General features: G+C 43.3%; 1 protein-coding gene across 1 annotated transcript; it reads right to left on the reverse strand.

Annotated features, from left to right (window-relative positions):
- Positions 1-3,989: 3,989 nt before the first annotated feature.
- DCUN1D3 (defective in cullin neddylation 1 domain containing 3) lies at positions 3,990-23,925 on the reverse strand. Its single transcript, XM_069869911.1, has 4 exons — positions 23,861-23,925; positions 13,117-13,182; positions 7,957-8,489; positions 3,990-5,951 (listed from the first exon to the last, which is right to left on the reverse strand). Exons 3-4 carry the CDS (start codon positions 8,385-8,387, stop codon positions 5,468-5,470), a joined length of 915 nt encoding a protein of 304 aa, XP_069726012.1. The 5' UTR covers positions 8,388-8,489; positions 13,117-13,182; positions 23,861-23,925; the 3' UTR covers positions 3,990-5,467.
- Positions 23,926-23,938: the final 13 nt, after the last annotated feature.

The following is a 23,938-nucleotide window of genomic DNA, read 5'->3' on the forward strand; positions in this document are numbered from 1 at the left end:
TGAAATACAGACAGCGCAAGAAGTCACACCCCAAACAGCCCTCAAACTGGAAGAATCTTGTAGCAACAGTTGCTACCACATAGCATCTACGTGGGACTCGCGGTGACAGTAACTGTGCTGTCATGTTCTTTGGGGGAGGGAAGCAGGGGACACGGATGCATCGCATGAAGAAGAGACTCCACCCAACCGCATTAAAAATACAACTGAGCACTGAATCCACTCCAGCATCTCCAAGACACTCAAGACCTCTCCAGCTTCACTGAAGCGTAAGGGGTTTGTCCTGAGCAAAAGTCTGACCCCAGGGAGGACAAGGACGGGGACAGTCCTTGCATTTCTGCAGCTCCCATCTTTGCTGGGTGTCAGAGACCCAGCCCAACGGAACAAAACACGGCATTTTTCATCAAAAGAAAAATACACTCATGGCACTGCATCAGACGGGCTCCTCAAGGGCAAAGGGAAAAGGCTGCTGGGGAGCAGCTGCTCCATTATTGTCAGTACAGGTAGCCTAACCAGGGAAGAGGATGCGTGAAGATAAAGCCCCTGAGCCACACGCGATGTAGCTCCGGTCGGTCGCTCTATTGCACTCCAAAACCAGCACCCAGGAGGACCGACACTTTTGCTTGCAGCTTAACTTGCCTCCCCTTTCAAAGGGTCAGTTGCATGCAGATTAAAAGCAGTATACCAAAAAGTATGGCAAAGAGATAATACTTAACTTGGGTCAATTAAAAAAAAATAGATTACTCATCCAGGCATAAAATCCTGGGAGAAAGTGATGGTAACCTTAAACTATTCAAGTCTAAGAATAAGAGGTAGAGATACCTATGTACTTCATGGTGAAGGAATTGCAGCCTTCTGCCTTACAATCTCACCTATTCCACTTCAGCTGACAAAATAAAATCAAAGATTCTTCAATAGTCCAGAGAGAAACACTCTCTATTTAACACTGGTGGGTTTGTGTGCACACAACAAAATTCAAGCAGACACTTTGCTTTCAATATTTACTTGAAAACAGTATTTAAGTTTTGTCGTATACTGAAACGCTACCCTGAAGAATTTTGAGTTTCAGGTTAAGCATCTTCCTCTACAATATGAAAGGCTAAATTTACATGCACGTATTTTGAGCAGAGTGAGCTCAAGGGAAGAACTGGGTGCCCAGTTTACTAAGGATCTTCTAAAAACGGATCACAGTGCAGAACACAAGGCTGCAAGACCCAGAAGCTCACAATGACTATTATTTGCTGATGAATGGGAATGACGTAACCTCAGCCAACAAATTACATCAGGACTGAGGTGGCTATTAACTACATCGTGTTTACCTTTGCTGGGTTGTTTTTTTGAAACAAGGCTTAGAACTGTAAGGAAGATACTTAAATTGACAGTGTCATGGAAATATTAAGGTCACTAGTCAGTGCATGGCCCTGTCTGGGAGCCACAGGTGACGGCCCAGTGCCTGTCCTGGGACCCACGGGTCCTTCAGGCTCTGACAGAAATACGAGGAGCGAAATAAAAGTCAGGGAGGCAAAGCTGCAGCTGCCCCCAGCACTCCGACCGACCCTCAGCTGACAACCAACCACCCTGCCCGCGGGAAAAGAGGCTGCACCTATCTGGGACCAAACCTGAGTCACTCCCTCGTCAGCAGAGCAGGGTGAACTTGTTTCACGGTCTTACTTGTGCTCAGCTGAGGAGCTGCGGTGCTTCAGAGGCTGATTCACCAGCACATCTGCTGTGCCAGCCTGGGGAAGCCAGCGCTCCTCCTGGGGCCAACCAAACCACCACAGGCTGCAGCTACTTGGCTTTTATGCCACCTGCCACACCTCCATTTATTACTCCCGTGGTTCTTTCACTACAATTGCACAGTATTAAAAAGCTATAATTCTCTACACGGAATAGCACCAGCAGCAAGTGAATTCACAATTCAGCATTCAATTAATTTCCTCGGTCACGTTTTATGGCCAACCATGGGAGAATCTTTCAAATTTTTACTTAAATCAATGAATGAATCTTTGACCTCAGAAACACACCCACACAAGTAAAAATTAGCACAACTGAGCCTCCAGTTGATCTGGGAGCCAAATTTTGAAGGTGTTGCAAACTATAGTATGGTGCAGGTGGTCAGTGTTTTATTACTAGGGAGTAAAGTTTACAGGAATTGTATTTCTTTGCATATAAGGGAAAGCAATAAAATGCCACAGAGTGTGGACATCAGACCAGTTTTCCAGTATATTACTAAAACTATCTATATAATTATCTATAATTGTTTATCCCAAGTTGCAGCAGATTCATCACATGCATCAAGTTTTCTAACGCATACTCTAATTTAAAAAAAAAAAATTAAATAGTTGCAATGGTTTCAAGGATTCCATCAGCATCGCTGCCCTCTGCAGTCCTGTGCCCTACACAATAAAGGTTTAAATTACATAAAAATGAAGAGTGAATGTATTTGGCCTGTTCCACAGATATTCACAGTTTAACCATTAAACAAGCATATTTTCAGAGGTTCCAATATTGTTAAAGACTTCTCAGAAACACGTACGAAACCCCAGACCCACACAGGTACACCAGAGTGAGAGTACTGTCTATTCTCGTTTATGAGCATAAAATCACCAGGCAATCCAAGGGAAGGTCTGACGCCCTCTCTCATTTTCAGCACTGTCAGAGTTGCACCTTCAAGCTCCTGGTTCAGGGGTTTAAAACTGATACAGGTGTGGCTTGCACTCTGTAAATGGTAATTAAGAAACTGTAGTTAGGCTAAAAATATCCGGTACTTCACTAGATAGATCATTTGGCTATTTTTGCAAATATTCTACCCGACGGGCAGTTGCTCCTGCAAGGCTGGGAGCAGTGGAACAAGAGCCAGGCTGTCCTCTCATCCTGACAGCACAGCAGTTCAGCCACAGAGAACTGTATGTCCTTTCCCCAACAGGAAAAAAAGTTTTTCCCTTCCAGTATATTCACCACCACCATGTTTAAAAAGCTGTATTATATTTGATGTATTAAAATGGGCTAAAGCCTTGATGTGCTACAAACCCATTTCCTTACTGCAATCCACATTCAGACCACAAGATGAACACCTTGCTTAAAGAGTTCTGTCCCTCATCCTTTGGAGCTGCTGCATTTAGTGTACAAATCAGCAGCAGCCTCTGCCACGACTGTGTGTGCATGAGCACGCGCTGCCTATCCATCTGAAGAGCGAGCTTTCACACTCTGGACATTTTAAATTCCCTTTAGGAAAAAAAAAAAAAAAGAAGTGATGAACAAAGCATTTAATAGCTGAACGAACAAGTAGTCTCAACCTTATAAATACAGTCTTCATTTACTATCAAATCCGTCTCCATTTGGAACTCCTGCTAACAAAGTACCCTCTTTGGGGGTATTTTTGTTTCTTTTTTTTTTTTAAATAATAGCACCAGCAAAAGTCTCACCATAAATTAAATTACATCAGCACAAGTGCTTTGGCCTGCTTTGCTCACCAAATGAGAACAAGGTTTTGCTGCCCAACAGTGCTTGTGCCGTGGTAGCTGGGGAGGTTACAGTAGCGACGACAAACAAAGCTTTGGGTGTATTTGCCCAGAATATCACAAGCTCAGGGCTCCTCTCCTGCAAACAGACAGACTCCACTGCATCTCCAACAACTGCATCTGTTTTCCACAGTTTAACACGTCTCCTGGCAAGAGCCTGCAGAAGCAGCATAGACCAAACTCCCCTTTTATTCGGAGAGAGATGCTATCTGTGGCTTGTGGGTTTGGTTTTGAACAGATTTCAATACCCACATTTTGTTAGTGATTTATGACCCAAGCGATTGCATAGGCTGCACACAGCAAAGCCAGGGACAGATCCTCCTCCTCACTCTGCTAAACCCTCTGGGGAACAGCAGAGGCAAAGCACACCAGCCTGCATCCACTAACGGGCTCGTCAGTTACAACTGCTTCCCTTTAGCTTTAGAATCCAAATATCACCAAAGTCATTAGACGCTATGGATGACTGGCCAGGTTTTTTTGTTTGGTTGGTTTTTTTAATTGAAGCTGGTTTGTGATCCTGAAATGCAAGCTCTGAAAATAAAAGGTGTGCAATGGAAGTGTATCAAATACATTAGGCCAACACTTGGCTCTATAGAAAGCCTTGGCAATCATCCCTTTTACCAAAAGGTGTAAAAAAGTTGACATACTGAAATTAAAAAAAGGTAGCATCAATAACCAAAAAAGTTTCAACCAATGTTAATAAAACTCCCTTTAAATCACAACAGTTTCAACAAGCAAATAGTCCCAATACAGGCATTGTAAAATAATAAACGGTCTCCTATCCAAATATTATCAAATCAGTCTAAAAAACGACCCATCTACACTGTTGTCATTAAGAACACATTAAGAATTCACTTTGTCATCAGATGCCGATATTGTTGCTCCAGAAAGTGTGGAGTATTAACTGCAATTTAGCAATTAAGCATAGGTTTTAAAAAATTGGTTCATCAATATTAATGCAAAATTCCTCACATAGAAGTACTGTGCTTGCCAGACAAGTAAGATAATACTTTAGGTATAAATCAAACAAATTAAAGCAGAATTATACCACAGTTTTCCTTGAAGACTTAGGGTTTGCGTGTTGCTTCTGTCCATGTTTAGCAAACTTAAGAAGCAGAACCTTTGGTTCTTTTAGTCAAGTAAAAATATTCTCATGTAACCACAAAAATACAACTTCCAGAGAAAATGGAAGTCCATCAAGAAGTCCACTTTCAATAAAACTGAGGTAGTACTGCTCCTTTATTATGCGATGTGTAAGAGATTTAGATACAAATCATCATCTACCACTCAGTTGACTGACAGGTACAGTAATTTTATAAAACAATCTCAACGTTTACTTTGAGACTCCAAAAAAAATGGAATGATCTGGACTCATTTACTAAGAGTTAGCTTCAAATGGGAATTAGCCATATCACAAAAAGCTGTCGCTTATGTTGGGTTTAGAGCCTTATTACCAAGGGGATTAATGCATTTCTCGTTAACAGTTAACACTGCTGTTCATGTCGGTATAAAACCTTAAAGTTATTACAGCCTAAAATTTCAACAATGTAAACAGCACTACACGCAGTACAGACCTGCCCTGACAGATGTAGTATGAAAAACTTAATCTGGCACTGTATAATTTAGCAATGTTAATTTAACCTAACTAAAAAGATCTACATTGTGCAAGAAATATCAGACTTACTTATACTAATCTGAAGTCTTAAAAAAAACCCCAAAAATGCTTAACTTGTATCCAGGGTCAAATATTTCAGGGCAAGAATAAAAGGAATAACCAAAATTAAGAAAGTGCCTAAAATATGATACAGCATTTTAGAGCCCTTTCAAAGACAAGGCAGAAAAAGGTGTAAAGTAGAAAAATCTGGAGCCTCGGTTACTCCCAGAAACATCCAGAGTTTACATTTTATGAAGGGCAACAGGTTGCTTTTGTCACTGCCGCTTCGATGCCGCTAAGTCTGTTCCTCCGCACACAGACCCTCTGTGTCCGAAGACGCGATACATTTGGTTTCCTCTTCCTTTTTCCTTCGCTCCATTTCCCACTCCACAAAGGTATCAAAGAGACTCGGCCAGGCCTCGTCTTCGCTGTAGTTACTAAGGTCCGGTCCGATCACCTGAGTAAAATTTAGAAACATGTTCCACGTGTCCCGGGAGATTCCCTTGATTCCTGAGGGGTTCTCAATGAGGAAATGTAACCACTGGTCCAAAATGGGGGGCTTGTTTTGAGTGAAGACTAATTTCCAAAGGGCAATGGCTATTTCCCGATGTAGTGACCTCTGTCCTTCTTCAGAGTCCAGGCCGAACTGAAAGGTGAAACGATAGAGATCCTTGAATTTGTCTTCCTGCTTGGCTTCGTTTAAGAGGCTGGGGAACCTTGCACAAATGCCGTCAATGCTGTCCGCGTTTATTGCTTTACAGCCTTCAAAAAACTCCTTCCTATTAAGCAAGAGAAGAGAAATTAGCCAGAGTGCTTACCACTGACCAAACGTTTCCCATCTCTGTTCAGCTAGGCCACAGCAGAAGAGGGTTATCTGGACAAGACACGGTGCACTCTCAGCCTAGGTGGCACAAAAAACTTGGAGCTATTGGAAATGGGAGACGTTTCCACAAAACCTTTCACGGCTTGGGGAACCCCAGACGCAGACGCCACTCAGACCTGCTGAGGCACTGTTAGCATTCAAAAGAGATTTTGCTGTCTGGCTTTCTGACTAGTCGATAATACCACATCGAGTGCCTTTCACAATAAAAAGCGAGGAAAACTTACCACAGAAGAAACACCACACGTTTGAAAACACATTTATACACTGAAGTGTCATATATAAACCAGCTTGATTAAATATTGTCCCGTCTAAACGCCTGTGCTCCGGGTGAGCTGTTCTCCAAGGACAGAGCAGTTCACTGGTGGCTTTCCTGTGGCTTTTGGTTACACTTCTAGATAGCAAAATAGAAAGGGTGCCAACCGCGATGGTCAGCAAGGCACCTGCTGAGAGTGGGAGAAAGCATAGCCTCACACAACGCCTACAACGCAACCTATAGACACTGTTCAAAACACTGGTGCTATACTAATTAGCCCACTAATAATCTGGCCAAGGGGGTAGATGGTTAGCTCTGATTGGGGGTAGATGGTTAGCTCGGGAGCAAGCGTTACAAACAGCCACTATTAACCACAGCCAGCAGACTTTAGTGGGATGAGCTGGAGGGAAGAGATGAGATGAGAAGACCTCATGGCTTTCCTTGACGAAAGCGGTCGATCGGTATCCGAACCACAGAGTGCGCCACTTAGCAAACGGTAACCTCTCACCACTAGATTTGCCCTCTTGCCAAGAAAATCATAGAATCATAGAATAACCAGGTTGGAAGAGACCCACCGGATCGAGTCCAACCCTTCCTATCAAAACTACGTTAACAAAACCCACGCTGGTTCTGCAGCATCACGGACACCATTTGCAATTCCGTTACCATGTCAGCAAATACCTGCACCGTCAGCCTCTAGTAAATCCACATTTGCATTCCAGAGTAACTTATCCATTTGACACACCCCCACATCCACAGATGCTGAAGATGCTGGAAAAGCTACCTGTGTTCAGTGCGCAGCAGAGGCTTGGTTCAGGCTCAGAACACCAATGCAATTTTGAAAGTTATAAGCACAGTAAAAAGAGGCAGCATTATTCAATCCAATCTAGATAGACCAAAAAATAAAACGTTGGTTCTCTCTCAGCAAGTCCTTGTGGGAAGCCTTTACCCACTCTCACCTAGATATTGATAATCAAGGTGGGGGGGATGTTGTAGTTTTGGGTTTGGTTTCAGTTTTTTTTCTGGTAAGTTTTAGCAGTTCTGCCATTTCCCTGGGCATCACCCATGCTATGAGCCTGCTGACTGACCTCTCATCCAGAAGGACAGACAGCATTTTAAATACAAAATGCTCGTCAGTCAGTATGAAACAGCTACCATTTCAAAAACCTGGCGATACCTTCCCTCTTTATGCTTTAACAGGATTACTCTTGTAAAATAGACATGAAATACAACAATCCTTAGGAAGCAGTTTGTTGTTCTTTCACAGAATGATAATAGACTTGGTAGCCATTACTAAGGACTTTCACATTACTTAAAAGCAAAAATCAATTTCAATGTCCAATCTCATCACCAAGACAATGCTGGATACAGTAAAACTGCTTTCGGTAAATCAAGAATAAACAAAAATCTACAGAAGCTCACTACCCTGTTCGTTATTTGCAGCATAATGTCCAAACCCACATTTTCGGTTCTGAAACCCCCTGTGAGGGAAAGCAGAGAAGAGAACAACACAAGGCTTATTTTCTGCAGCGATAAGAACTGATGCGATCAAAATGCAAGCAAAGCCAACGAGACTGTCTCTCCAACATACAGATGACAGGATAGATTTTAACATATGAAAATAATTACAAGTTCTACAAGAACTAACCTTGTAAATTTGCACATGGTAGCAGCCTGGAATTTCCAAGCCAAAACTAGCACTTTAAATTCAGTGGGATCAACACAGAGGTCATTGCAAAATCGTTCCATTCCTTCTTCCAGTATGGCATCTTCCCGTTCGTCCTTATACCTCCTAAATAACTCCCCAATCCTTTGGAGCGAAGATTCTTCCGCACTGGTAACAGCGTCTTTCTTTGTATCTCCAGAAAACGTTGGGGGCTGACTAGACTCTACAGCAGGGTCCGTTTTCTTTGTCCCATTCACAAGAATATCGACTGAAGACTTCCCACAAGCTGAACCATGGTCATCTTTGTGGATTGCACTTCTCTTACTGTGTGACTTGCTGCCGGATTCCCTTTCCCCGTTTTTGCTGCCAAGGGTAGAAGAAGGATTCTTGCACTTGGTGACACACTGGCCCATGATGTTGCAAGCCCCGCTTCTGGAGTGGTCCCCTCGCTGTCGGACACCCTGGCAGCTGCTCTTCAACACATCTCACCATGCCATTAGCGGCAGTCAACTAACCTGAAAAACAGTTTCAGAGTCAAATCGCTGTTTCTCCACAAAGAATATTGTAACTATTAAATGTGGGATAACATTCACCAGTAAGAGACCGACTTCAGGATATTTAAGTTCTGCATACTGAAAAGGAGCAGTGTACAGAAGGTTGGCATATGCCATAAATTTCAGGCAATTTCAGGCTGTTTTACCTCGAAATCAAGACAGCTCACTCAGTGGCTGCAGTATACTAACGGGTACTAATAAAGGAAATTCCTAAAATTCTTACTGTAACATAGGTTACAAAGAGGTTGATTCATGTACAGGCTTCATCAAGACGGTCTGCTCTAACCCAGAAACATTTTAAAGGAAATGGTTTTTAAAAGTATACCCACATTTTATATATAGCATATAAAACAGAGAAAGAAAGGGAGGTGGGACACACACACACGACACTGAAGGGCAGCCTGGCAGAGACTTAAACATTTACATTCAGACTGGACCTTCAGTAAATGGGCAAAAGCAGCTTTGGGGGGGTTTTTTTGGTGTGTGTGTGTATATGTGGCGAGTCTGTTTTTCTTAACAGAGCTTGGAGTCTAGATTTTTGTTCTTAACACATACAGAGAGCATGTTTGCAGAACGGAGGCAACGCTCACTTTTCAGGGAGGATGGTGTTTAGGAATTATTCATTATTTCAAGTGGGCTCCTCCCTTCAGGTAAGGAGACAGACAGGGGAGAGAGCCTTTTTAATGAAACTCAGACAGACACAGGCAGATAAGAAGTAGTAATTCCAGTTCAGTTTTTTTAAATAAAATCAAAATTAAAATGCCAAAATTATTTAATCATACCTTCTTTTTATAAATCACAATGTTAAAGTCTCGAATATTTGGAAAAGATATTTTAACCACAGAAAAGGTTTAATTTTTCTGCATTAAAACACAATGGACATTGACACTATCCTATCAGCACGCAGCGACACCAAGGACAGTCCATTTCTCAGAAAAACCAACTCCAAGGAAGGAATTGCTTATCGTATTCCTCCATTACCCACTTATTTGCATTTTATCTGCACTGTCAGTTAGGCAAAAGCTTCAAACGTAAAAATAGGGTTTGCCTTGTCCTTGCTTACTACTTCCAGGTTACAGAATTAGAGCAAGAAAGAGAGATAAAAATGAAAAATTAAGAAATAAAATATCAAGTCATTTTATCTGCGTTCTCTCTTGGGTAAAGCTCTTCTAAGACCAAACCCCTGTTTTAAGCTGTAAATCAACTTGGAACAGCAGCACCAAGCGCAGGTGAATTCCCCAGAAATGAGGATTAGAAACAAACTTTCTCTCAGTCACTATACCTGTTTTAGCAAAACATCAGCCACGCAGTTCCAGAAGCAAATAAAATATGTTTTTGCCAGTACAACTACAACAACCAAGCCACCAGTTTTGACTACCTGGCCGCACTACCCCCCCAGCCCCATAATCCACAAACACTAACAAAAACCTATTTTTCAGCTGTAGGAGGAACAAACACCTGGTACGGCCTTTCATTACACTGCTCTAACAATAAAGTTTGTAGCATTGTTTTAATAGGCAAGTAAAGTTCAATTTAATGTATTCACTAATGATGTCATATTAATTTGTATTTTAAAGGATTTCCTAAACTATGCATTTCCACATAAACAGCCCAAAAGACAATTTCACTGGTGCTTGGTACTTCTCAGCAATTTGTGAGCTGCACAGTACAGTTTGGCACCAGGTCCTGTGCTGCCATACGTCTACGCAACATCATCTTCTCCAGTTCACCCCAGTCATTTTTTCATTACACCAAAACAGACAGAATATTATTAGGGAGTACGAACTATTGCTCAGTGATTAACCTCAGCCTTTCTCATCCGTCCTTTAAACTCACCAGAACTCAACTGCTTAATCTACACTAATTCTTGTTCTTCAACCAGTTTCCAAAGGCAGGTAGTGCTAGTTTGGCTAAGCCTTTCCTCAGCGAGAAGCATGCATGTAAGAAACAGAATAAAAAAAATCCTGAGCAAAAAAACCCTAGTATTAAAGAGGAGCTTAGCAAGTTCATAAAACTCTCTGCTCAAGCACATAACAGCAATTATTAGCCGCTGGGGATTCGGAACAGCTTTTCCCTATGGGCAGGTTAAAGGAATAGCTGCCTATTAGTGAACGGTACTTTCCTCTGAAGTAGCTGGTAGCAGTCAGATCACCAGCAGAATTTAATGGACAGAGATAATCCAATTTTAGTAATCCAAATTTAAAGTTAAAAACAAAAAGACAGTTTGCAAGTCTAGCTTAGATACTCTCTTCACAAATTTTCCTAGCACAAGTGATTCACGCTGTCATGCTTCCTAAGCAACAGCTTGTATTAATGACGATAATTTAACATGCAAGTCTACAAAGCGACATCACCAGCATGATGAGACACTCAGGGTTTATTGTCACTTGCCCTTGTGAAAAGACATCACCACAATACCTACAGGGAAGGTTATCCAGCATTACTAAACATCTGAATGTGAGGAAGTGTCCCCACAGCTGTTTCCAAAATCCACTGGAGAGCACAGTAACGTTAACCCACGGAGTGCAAGTTACTCACATCCCCCGCAGCGTATCCCCTCTAACAAACACCTTTTCTGTACTCCAACCTACCTGCCTTCGAAGGAGCTGCCTGCTCCTGAACAGCCACTGCCTGGGCTCTGCCAGCACTGCTCTTCTCTGCAGTAAGAGTTCTTCCTTCCTCCTCCCAGCTGAGGAGGATTTCAGAGCACAATCCTACTCGTTATGAACAAACACTAGAAGCTGAAGTACAGTTGCTGCAATTCCTCACTTTTCTACTACATGAAACTTGATGCCACACACCAGATACTTTGAAGCATTCTACCCCAAAAATAGCAAAATGAGCTTGGAAAAAAAAAAAAGGGGAAAAAGTCAGACTGCGTCCGCTGGCAATCCTGCACGTATCTGGTTTTGCAAGAGACAAGTCTTTTGGGGCTCCATCAGTTACCCTTTTATAAAATGCCTCCACTGAGCTGGATCCACTTCACTTACTAGTCACCTCCGCTTCCTACATGACTCAGGTTTCAAGGCATGAAAGGAACAAACGCCTCGGAAGGAGATAGAAACAAGTGGGAGAACTCGGTCCCTTTGTTAAGGAAGGCTGGAGAGAGGATCCAGTCGCAGCGTCAGGGGCTGCACTGAGCTCAGTGTTTAAGGAGTATGAAAAAGCACTCTCAGGAAAGTGAACAGAGCTACTCATTTAACTGTAGAGCAAAGCAAATGTCACCTCTAGGTCATGGCAATTACAGTTAAGCGAGCACAAGGATGTGCAGGGCTATTTCTCCCTGGACTAGGGAGCTGGACTAGGATCTACAAGTATAAAGTTCTTTCATACCCAAAGATTATATTGGATTGGGGGCAAAGCACCCATGCCCATAAGGATCAGTTCCCAAGAGCAAAATTACTGCAACAGGCTTGTACGGCATAAGAGTGAGACACAAAAGGCAGCGCTGCCCACTAGTTTTGCCATTCCACTACAAAAAATGAAAATTCAGGGCTAAGGTTGGAACACACTCAGTGGTACAGGATGCGGTGCTCCTAAAGAAGTCTGATTACTCAGACAAGTATTGAGCAATAACCTACAGTAACTATGATTCACAAAGATGCTCTGAGCCCATCTTCCACATCACAGGAACTGCAAAGCAGAGATCAACAGTGATGTTTCTCTGGGCCTTTCTAAAGGGCAGTAAGCAACTGAAAACATAGGAAGACTGGTACTGGTGACCACAGCCAGTTAAAGGGAAGCCACCCCCTAAGAACAAAGGATGTGTAGAACTGCGTTGCCCAAGACATAAATCAGAAAACCTAGAGAAGCTTGGAAAGACCTTGTCAATGCTTAGGTGGGTGATTCTGGGGGGAGGGGACAGTTGCTGAGGGTTTTGTGGGTTTTTTTTGTTATTTTGTTTTGAGTTTTGGTGGTTTGAGGGGTTTATTTATGTGCTGTAAGGAAATTAGTTTTTCCTCATTTTCAAATGACCAGATCAGGCATAACCCAAGATTCAAAGTGAGCAAAACAAGGAAGTGACTCAGTAATAACTCCTTCTTACAAGCACACCATGGCACATTTGAAAACAGCAGAACTGAGGTGGAGAAGAGCTGGCAGGTAGAGAGGAGATGCAAAAGGGATATTTAAGTGACCCTGTATTTTTCTTTAGTGACTAGTATTGTTGTAGTAATAGAAATTATCGAATACACCCGGAGAATAACAAAACACAGCCAAGCATTATGCTAATTAAATCCCTTCCCAAGCAGCAGTTCATTAGCTCAGGCAAAGACAAAATTGCTAGCTTCACTAAGCCTCAACCTAGCCTCAAATTTCACAAACATTTGAGCACAGGCTGTAAAAAATTTACAGACGTTCACTAGGCATCAGCTACCTTGTAGTGGACAGGAACATACAACTTCTAAAATAGCTGAGAGCAGAGAACAGTACCATGGGTGTCCCGTCCTTTTTGAGGTCTGAAGAGGCACACTCAGCTTTCCATTGGGAAAGCACGAGAGGATCATTGCAACTGCTGAACAAGAAGCAATCGCTCATCTAATATTTGATGCTGGGCAAGTGATCTCTTAAGCAAACATCTAATACTTACATAGTTTCAGCTACACAGGGAATCATTCCACTAGCTTTCACAGCCTCCTTCGGGACACATGAAATGCTGTTAAGACAAAAGACGACACGAATCTTTACATTTAGAAGAGTACATAAACTGTAAAATGTATCAAATCACTCAGAAGCCACAATGCATTAAATAAAACCTTTCACAGACAAAATCTCTTTGTTGAAAGAGTAATTTTATAAGACTGCTTCATTTTTATACTTATTAAGTAGCAATAGTGTCACTAACTCTGCGTTGTCATATAAAGCATAGACGAGGTACTGGACACAACAGACAAGTTCAAATGTTTGTTAGGAGTAAACACACACTTCCGGATACTTTTATGGCTTTCAGCAGGGAGAGTTAATTCCTCATTTCAGGCGCTCAAAGCAAAACAGAGGACATGCTATCATTGTCAATGCACGTCAGCTAAGCGGCTGTTGAATCTGTGAATGCCAGACAGCTGCTACCTAGCAAAGCATACTTCGTGTCCAGAAAGTAATTCTCTTTTTTCATTCTCTAGCACATTCTTTTCCATGTTTGTTTTCCCATGTCCAGTTGAGTTGGCTCAGCTTCGCTTCTCTTACATTCCCAGCTCTGCTATTCAACTAAGAAGCTCTGAAGAGACAGACAGAGGTATGTCTGGTCTGTGTAGCAAAAGCTACAACTGCAGCACCTTGTCAACACCTCTGTCTGTATCCGACCTAGAAGAAAACCAAGAAAGCTCTGACAAAGCTTCTCTGTTCTATCATACTAACAGAAACACTAAAATGTCACATTTTTACAGCTCTCGGTACACCTAGGGAGCAGACAGGTGATCAAAAGCTGTCTTTCTGTATACTTACTTTTTACACGAGACCTACTTCTTAGGAAACAAGCGGGAACATTGTCAGCATTAGCTTGTTCAGTGCTTTCTTCAGTAGAAAGCAGGGAAAGGATGTAGAAAGATAACCATGAAACAAGTTCTTATTACACATGCTCCCCTCCACATAAGTTGTTTTCCCTGATCTTGCGTACTATATGCAGAATAGGACAAATATGAGCAAGAAATAAAACCTAGTTCAGATGAAAGCTTTTAAAAAGGTGTAAGCCCAGGGAAACAGGCACCCAAAATGCTTCAAAACCCCTGTGGGGTGGTACTTTTGCCCATAATAGACACACAGAGCTAAACCTTATCTCTGCTGAACCCTTTTTAGGGATTCACTTGAGATGGATATTCTAAAAAGTCTACTTTATTCCAAATTTATATCCTCCACGTCCAAACTTCATCTTCCACACAACCAACCTTTTCGCTCCTCTGATGGCCTCACAGTTCTTTTAGCACACAATCCTGCTGAAAAGGCCGCCCTGTGGGGGGGCACAGCCACCAGCCAGCTTAAACGTGTTAAGGAACAGAGGAGTTGCCACTACTCTTGTGGTGGAAAGACTAGCTTGGATTTCTTTCCATTTGACCATAGCATTCCATGAATTTCAAGAATTTAAGAAAATGTAACATCTGGCACTTCTATGTTATTTAGTTGCAGGGGGCCAAAAGAAATTAGTTCCTTCTATAAATCATCAGGGGAGGAAAGAAGAGACCGGAGGGACAGGATACTACGCACCCTCATCCAAGGAGCCTGTTGAACAGAGGAAAGGCAACCTTACACTTCATGTTTTAAAAAAAACCCACTTTCCTGGCAACTTTATACAGCTAATTAACTATTTTTCAAACAGATTAGTATTTCTTTGGAAGAAATCTATGATCCAACAAATCCACATTTCCAGTTGATTACAGCACGTACCTGAAGCAACTGCTTTGAGCTCTAAAGGAGCCCTACCCAGCAGAGCCCAACTTTTCCAGGTTGTCTGACGTAGTTTCCCCGTTGGCTGACCTGCACGCACACAGCGTCTGGAGCTAGAAATTTTAACATCTGTTAGAACCACCAGCTACAATTCTCCCTCCATTCTTACTAATTTTATTCTACCAAGTTGCCCGTTTCACTATTTTTTAAATTTTTAATGCAGAAGTGAGTCTAAACTTCTGTGACAACACAATTATGAAATGTAATAAAAAGTCAATATGAGCTAGCAGTTCAAAAAACAAGCTCTTCAAGCCTGTACTTAAAGGCTATCATAGCACAGCCATGTGTTGTGGCTGACTTCATCCTAAATCACACAAGGCAATCGCGGCAGGGGTGGAAAGAAGCATCAACACTTCCATGACACAGGTTTTAATTCAGACCGTGGGTCAGGCTTAGGAGGTACAGCCATTCGCGATGATCACCAAGCTCCCCTCCTCGCTGGCGCGGGAGGAGCGCGATGCTACAGTAACTCGGAAAACAGCCTGCATCACTCATTAGCAATCCCACTCAGTGGTCCCCTGGGGAAATAAGTGTGCACCCTCAGGATTCCAGAGACCTTTGTTTTGCTCACCTGCCACTTTCTGCACCTGTGCCTGACCTCCCTTGCGGCTCCGGCTCTCCTGAGCACTGGTGCACAGATCACACTGCAGTGTCAAAGCTGCTACTGCCCTCAACACTCGTCCTCGACAGCTTTTCTAGGGGCGAGAGCCAACAGTGTTCTCTCAAAACGCAACTTTTCTTTCCTTTTCAGTAGGGAATCAGAGAAGAATTAGCGCTATCATTTCCCTCTTCAGCCTGCAGAAATCGAGATCAACTGGATGTGGAAGATTGTACTGTACAGTTAAGAGTTTTACACCGAAGCGCTTGGTGCGTGTTAGCACATAAACAAACCTTTGGTCAGCAAAGCCATCACACTACCGAAACTGCTTATTTCAAGTCAATCTGCAATGAAACCTTCTCAGCAAAAGTCCCCTAACTCCAGCACAGAGGGCACAACCTAGGCTTCCATTAGCACAGAAGACACCTCCCCACATCCCAAACCAAGCACCACGCTAGCACCAGTCTGTCATACAGCCCTGCTCTGCGTCTCTACCGCGGAAATGATTTATGCAAACTTACTTAAGAGGAAGTCTCAAAGCAGGAAAGTCCTGCTGCAATTAGTTAAAGTGAATTATTAGTTTGTCGGTCTTCCTGAGGTTCAGGCACCTTTCAGTGAACTAAAGCCAGGTTACGATTTTGGGAACATACAGATGGGAACTGTCAATCTGTTTCAAAACAGGATAACACACCATTTCTGATTAACCTCGCTTTGAGCTTTTGAAACCAATCAGAGTATTCAGAAATCTGATCAAACTGGATAAAGTTTGTCTCTACAGAACACACCTGTATCACAGCAGAAGTTAGTTTTATGGACTCCTGAAGAGGGACCATGCAGGGTTTTGGCTGGCACTTGGAAGAAGGCTAAACAGCAGTTGATGAGAAAACCAAGAGGTTACTAGCCCAACACCACTTGCGTCAGAAGGCTGAGTACTTTGTCTCAAATGAGATGTGGACTTCCTTGAGAAAGACCATATCGGAAAGGCTTAGCTTGCTTGGAAGGGAAGAGAGGGCTAGGTAGAAAAAAAAAATTCTAGAAAAAAAAATATTGAAGTAACAATCCAGAAACTGCTTCATGTCTACAGACCATAATGCTGGGCCAGCTCTCAGTGCAAAGAGCCAGAGCTACCACCAACCTATTCCCAGAAGAAGCTGCACAGTCACCGAGAAGTAGGTAAAAGTCTCTTCCATAACTGCATCTCAACACTGTGAGCGGTCACGGCAAGTCCGGAGTTGGGACATCACAGGGGATTTTTCCATTCAAAGACCGTGCAGATGAAACCTGCTTGCTGCACTCTTGAGCAGCACCCTGCTGAGACACAGGGCATGACAACATGCTTCGTGTTCAAACTGCAACATGTAGGCTTAAAAAAAAATGGAATAGAAGTTTTACGTCTGTAGTTGATTGTGTGCAGTTAACTATACAAGGTTAGCCTAAGAAAAAATTGCTAATGTGAAAAATGAGAGGGGAAAAAAAGAGTGAAGGCACCTTACTACTTTTTCTCATGGAAAATACATTTGTTAAGCAAGATTTTTAGCATGTACACATGCATCATCCTCGAATCCTCCCCTCTCTTGTACACTCTCTAACCACACAATGCCTTACTGACCAAGTGCTTCTCGTTGTCTTTTCCATTTGGCCCCACTAAAAAGCTTTAAATCCTTTCCTATTATGTCCTTCATCCTACTTTATTAGGTGGGTGCAATGATTTATTAGGATTATTGTATTTGCACAGAGGGAACCCAAGTCCAGTTAGCTAAATGGCATATATCTTGGAAGGGAGCCTTCAGGTGCTTCTGTAATGGAAATAAATTCACTAACTAATTCACACAGCAGCAATACTTGTTTTAAGAAGTCTATTTAGTCTATGAGCAACACAACAGGCAGAGGCAAAATCAAGACAAATGACACAGCTGTTCAAGATCACATCATTATATTTCAGTAAAGCTGAAACTGAAACCCCAACCGGATTCCATCCAATTCCCTACCTCATATGTAACTTAGAAATGAATAAACTTGGGTTTTTTCAGTGCAGGTAACTCAAACCCTGGACGAGTTTGAACCTATCACCTTCAAAAAGCAGTCAGCCACTAAGCAATTCACTTGCATCTCTTCAAAAACTATCAGTCTTACCTCTCTCCCCCAAGATCCTCATTCAAAAGGCCACACAACCCAAGGTTCAACATTTACAAAAAAGTAAATCACCATCTCATGAGGGTTTGTGGGCTTTTTTTCCATTTAATGTGCAAAGGGTTGTAAAAGAACAATCCTTCAGTATTTTTCCAGGGGACACTGACTTCTGCACAGCATGACAGACCTTTAGCACCTCAGCAAGTATTATGAATAATTCAAGCAGTGAGGGGAAGAGCCTCTGTTCTCAGACAAAAGTCACATCTCTACAGCAAAACTGCAGGTGGTGGGGCCAGCAGAAACCATGATCCTCTGATATTGGACATAGATGCATCCTGCTGTAAGCTTCTGAAAGTAGCTGTACTACAAATATTTATTCTATTCTGCCTCACTCAATTCCATAAATTAATCTACGGAAAACTGCAACTATCCTGCAGCCAAACCAGAATAACACTGAAAAAAACACCTTGGCCTACAAACTGCTCTGCAATGGAAAAAAAATTTACTTTTAAACTGAGCTAAGTGTGCAGAGACTTCCTTTTCCACCGAGTCCAGCTAGCAGGCTTCACCTTGAAGCTGCCAAAGCACCTTCATGCTTTACCTTCATCCGAACAGAAGTCAGGCAGATATCAAGTGATTCCTGTAATAATAAGTTATGCTTTAAACTAATTGTAATAAGTGAATAACTTTGTATTTCTTACCACTCCCAACAACAGAGAAAACCACGCTAATCACACAAAAGAAGAAAGTCCTGCAAGTAGCTCTAGTTAGCAGTGTCTCATCAAAGCAGCTGGGAGAACTGTGACCTGTACGGCTGCCTAGCAGGGCAGCAAAGGGACAAGTCCAAAGACAAGAGCCAGACCACCTCATAAGATCATTTCTGGCAGCAGATGCTCATAAGGAGTTTACAGAAGGCCCGCTACCCATCGCAGCCAGTGTAACACAGTTTACAGGCTGCCAGCCAAAAGAATCCCTCATTTCATGCAGTTGTGTAGGAAGTTCATTACCAGCTGGCCATGCAAATACTGGAATCCTATTTAAGTTACGTACAAAGAATTGTTCTAAGTGAAAGGACTGACATCTGAAAGTGCTTTAAGAGCATATCCTTGGATTTTTAAGCTGACTACAGGTTTTAAAGCAGAAAATACACAGAGCTATCTGCAGAGACCCTGGTTTTCTCTACTGATTCTAATCCTGACTTCCATACTGCAGTGAACGACTAGACCACTTTAAACTGTACAAAGGATGCTGCAGTATTTAGTTGCTAACTGTATCAAGAGCTCCAAAGGCCCTCCTCCAGTGCTTGATCTTAGGTAATCAGTTGTAACAAAGAACCTCATCTCTCCTTAAGAAATCTGGTGGCAGCTTCAACCAACACACCCATTTTGTTAATAAGGTTTCAGGTATCCTTGATTTCACTTGATGTCTCGTGCCTCACAAGAGACACGAGGTGTGTAGGTCTCTATCCTGTGCTTCATGAGACATAATCACTAACTCCAAGCACAGGTAACCACGCTTGAAGCTGGTACACATCAGATTTCTGGCATTCCCAGACCGCCCATTGATGTGCTGATCCAGACTACTCGAGGCTTTCTGTACAGACTCATTTCTAATGAAAATATTGAACAGTCAGCATATGACCAAAACCAAGTTCTAGGACATTTGTGTTTGTAAGCCTATTACTAAGCAACACCTGTCTCCCCTACTCACAAGCACTAAGATGATTTCTCTCCCTCCCTTTCAATTTTAGAACAAGAAGTAAGAGTGGCTGGATTAGATGTTTCAAAGTTGCAGAAAGAGAAGTTGCATTACACTAAAAATATTCAGAAAAAACTGCCACTGTCTGCTACTACATGGATGCAAAAATAAGGCTGGTATTTTTCAGGCACACATAATCCTTCTGGTTTAAAAAACACTTCTGATCACTAAACAGGAAAAGCGAGACAATAAATAACTATGACTGTAGGACTGCCTTTGGCAGTCTGACTTTCTGGGAACAACCAATTGTGACAGGAGGTCAGGAACAACGTTCTCACATTTTGCTAAGTAAGTTTTGCCTTTCACAAAACAGATTGCACAGACAGAACAGCATTTGTAACTATTCTTCCTGAGACACCAGAAGATTATACTAGCTCATTCTCTTCACTGGAACCCTGCCTCACCACCTATGCTTTTGTTTTCTCTACAGTATTCCTACTTCTGTGAACAAGGTTTTTAACGCTCACAACAAAGCAGACCCCTAACTGTCACTCTTTTAGTAATAAAACAGTGCAGTTAAATAACATTTACCTAAAATCCTGATTTTTCTGCTTCCTTCAAGATGCAGATCTTCGGACTTGAGAGCTGCCCCCGAGACACCCAGATGAAACGGACACATAATGAGTCTAAATGGGTTATTTGTCAGATTACCTTTTAGGCAAGATGCTTTGATTCACTTTCTCTTCCTTTATTTGCTCTGGTTAACGCTGAGATCAGAATGAAGAAGGATCATCCAACTACCACACCAAAGCCATGTGTAACAGGGAAAGCCTCCTTAAGTGACCATAAAGAATACTGGCATTTGCGTGAGAGAAAGCAGAGCTCCTCTTGGCTCTGCCAACACCATCGCTCCTGGGGCGCTGCGACAGCCAAGAGCCGAGAAGTTCCACGCCTTCTCACGAAAGGGTGAAGTCAAGGTACAAGGGAGCGATGGGAGCACCTCTGCAAGGCTTGGCTTTTTCTGATCACTCCCTGGGAAGGCTTCAACCCAGATCTGTAATTACCTGACTCAAACCGGAGTCAAAAGAAAGGAGGGGGTGAAGAAAAAAGAGATAGCTGACTGTTTCAAAAGACACACTTGAGGAAACCTCCCTGTATAGAAGACACCGAGAAAACTAGCACAGACAGTTTACTCACATCATGTTTATGGGGGTAAATTGCAGGTGGCTCTTTACCAGAAGGCAACATTTGCCTTGAACATTTGCCATGAAATTACCATTGTTTCAAGTCAAGTTACTATGTCATTACTGCTGAATAAGTCAGAGTCAAGCATACAATTAATCCATGTCACCAATGCAGATAATCTGCAAAACAGTACAGCCATTTAATCTAGTATTTTTAAAAGGAGGAAAGGGAAAGAGACAAAAGAAATTATTAGACTTCCAGTAACCAGAAGACAAAGCCTATTAGTCAGAGGCAAATAAAGGAAAGGAAGTCAGCGAGATAAGATGCATACCCCTAGGGAGAAGCAGCCTGAGAGAAGGAGCCAAGTTGGGGAATTCTGATGAAGCCTGTTAAGGGGGGGATCCCCCCTTATCTGCTTTTGCCTCCCAAGTCCCTCAAGTGTTTACAGATTGTTCTTTCAGTCTCCAAAAACTGAGGCTACCAATTTTCAGCTCCTCCTTTATTTTTAAGAAGGAGGATGAAAGAAAGGACTGCTCTGCTAACACCCCTTGCCTTTGCGTTTACAGTCTCTTCTTACTCAGAGCATTTTCCTGTTCCACTAGTCACCACAGACCCACGTGTCTAATGGAACAACAACACTGTTTCTGCACTTTCCAAGTTCTCACAAACCACCAAAACTCCACCACCGTGGATTCTACAGTGCTCCAAGGCTATATTAAATTTATCAACACTTCCCTAACAACAATAAAGAAATCCAAGTGCTACAGTGTGGGACGGGTCTGAGTAGCACTTGGGGACTCACACTCCTACCGACTTGCAGCTGTGCATCTCTTTATATCCAACCACCTTCACATCGTTTTCTGCCAGGAAGAAATGCAAGTTTAGACGAGAAGCCCCCATTCTCCCACCCGCTTTCCATCTACTCCATACTCCCCTACCCAGCCACATATACACACCATACACAGAATCTTTTCCTGCTCCTTCAGCTGAACCAAGCCTCTTCCTCACCCACACACAAATCTGTCAAAGCAAGCCCCTTTGCCCAAGAGGCCTGGCAGTCCCTCCTGCTCAATTTCTGTGAAAGCCCAAAAGAGCTGCATTAAGCCTTCTCTCAAAGCCACCCTTTCAGGTCTGATTACCTGATCACTTTCTTTTTAATACAGTCAACACTAAATGGAAGCAAGATGTAATTACGAATGAGTTTCCAAGCTCAACAAGTTATGAAAGGTACGACACAAATCAGTTTGAATTTGCCATGAACACAACAATGTTCAGCTCCAAACCAAAGCCAGCACTGTGCACAGAAGGCACCTAACCCAGCCTGAAAGACCCTGGAGCAGACTACAGATCATTTTGGAGGCTGCCAATCTCAAGATGAAAGGAATTTCAAAAGCATCACACTGAGCAGGCAAGTAATATCAAAGCCCTAAGTTTCCCAACTAATAGCTTTGTGTGATTGTTTAAGGGGTATAGTCATAGAACTTGCTATTAGGAAACAATCAGAATTTTAGGAATCATTACAAGAGCTTATCTTTGCAGTAAGTTTGTAAAGGCAGTTACACTTTGTGAACCTGAACTAATTCAACACAGATCACAAGCTCTCCTTTTTCTGCTGAAGTGCAGAAACCCTTTGCTTCAGTCTTCGTGCTGCCTTTCCCATAGAGGGCTATGAAGGTTTTCTACAGACCATTAACACACACCTCTGCAGGGATGGCATGAGATTTAAAGACAAAGTACAGAACTGACAAGCACACGAAGCCAAATCTCTTTACTCACACATGCAGCCTTAACCAAGGGATTGTGCTTCCTTTTCTGAGGATTATCTCGCATCAGCCTTCCGAAGCACCTGAGAAATGCCAGTACTCAGATATTCTCTCTTCCCGTTACAAGCCCAAACAAAACACTAATGCAGTAGTTATACATCAGCTGTTCCACAAAGATGCTTTTAAACGGACAATAAGAATGTATTTATTAAAGAAACCTTCTGATCAACTGTTCTCCTAAAAAAAGACAGACTGTACAGTAAAACCTCAACTGCCAGTGAGGCTGTTCAGTGCGTCGTCTGTGATTTTCAGAAAGGCGAGGCAGTTTTGTGCTTTTTCTTCCTACACATAGACCCCTTTCTTGGAGCACTTAACCTATTAGTCCTTTAAATTACAGGGCAGACATTACTATTTAAAAAGAAAAGTTACCAGCATGGGATCAATGCTGTTTTCTGATACTTGGCACCAGACTGCTCAGTTATCAATGTAACATTTTGAAGGACAGAGCACAAGCAGCGTTAACTATTCAAAAGATAATCAATGATTCTTTCCAGCAACCGGAGCACTGACAGGAAAGGCACATCCTTTCGACCGATATGCGCTTGAAATCCTGACCACGCCGGTTACAATTCGACCTGTTCCGAGTGGCTCATTAGTACCTCCCTGCCTCAAAGAGTGATTATAGAATCACAGAATCACCAGGTTGGAAAAGACCCACAGGATCATCAAGTCCAACCATTCCTATCAAACACTAACCCATGTCCCTCAGCACCTTGTCCACCCGTCCCTTAAACCCCTCCAGGGAAGGGGACTCAACCCCCGCCCTGGGCAGCCTCTGCCACTGCCCAATGACCCTTTCTGTGAAAAATTTTTTTCCTAATGTCCAGCCTAAACCTCCCCTGGTGGAGCTTGAGGCCATTCCCTCTCGTCCTGTCCCCTGTCACTTGGGAGAAGAGCCCAGCTCCCTCCTCTCCACAACCTCCTTTCAGGGAGTTGTAGAGAGCAATGAGGTCTCCCCTCAGCCTCCTCTTCTCCAGGCTAAACACCCCCAGCTCCCTCAGCTCATTAGCGCGGATTGCGGCTCTCTGAACCCGCTCAGGAGGAACGGGGAGAGCCGAAGGAAGAAAAGAAGCGGCTGAGAGGCGCTCTCTTTCCATTACTAGAACTCTCTTTGAAACCAGCGCTCTACGCTTCCTCCCGCTGCCTTTTTTTTTTTTCCTGCGAGCGCCACGGCTCCTTCCAGCCCCACACGCGTAAGGGGAGCAGGGGAACAAAGCAGCCGAGGCGGCCCGGGCCCCGTGGGCCCCGCCGAGAGCGCGAGGCCCCCTCACCCCGCGGGGAGGCGGTGGCTCCACGGCCGGGCACGCCGGGACCGGCGTGCCCGGCCGTGGAGCCACCGCCTCCCCGCGCCGAGGGGCCTGTGAGGGGGTCGTCAGCCCCCGGCGAGGCCGCGGGCAGGGACCCCGGCGCCCCCTCAGCCCGCGGCGGCGCGGACGGGAAGAGACGCGGTCCAATTCACTCACCTCCGCGGCTCCCGGCGAGGCCGCCGCCCCCCGATCCCCTCATCACTTCCGGGGGCGCCGTCAGCTGGCGGATGTGAC

This window comes from Phaenicophaeus curvirostris, chromosome 16 (genome assembly GCF_032191515.1).
Source record: "Phaenicophaeus curvirostris isolate KB17595 chromosome 16, BPBGC_Pcur_1.0, whole genome shotgun sequence".
NCBI classification, from domain to species: Eukaryota; Metazoa; Chordata; class Aves; order Cuculiformes; family Cuculidae; genus Phaenicophaeus; species Phaenicophaeus curvirostris.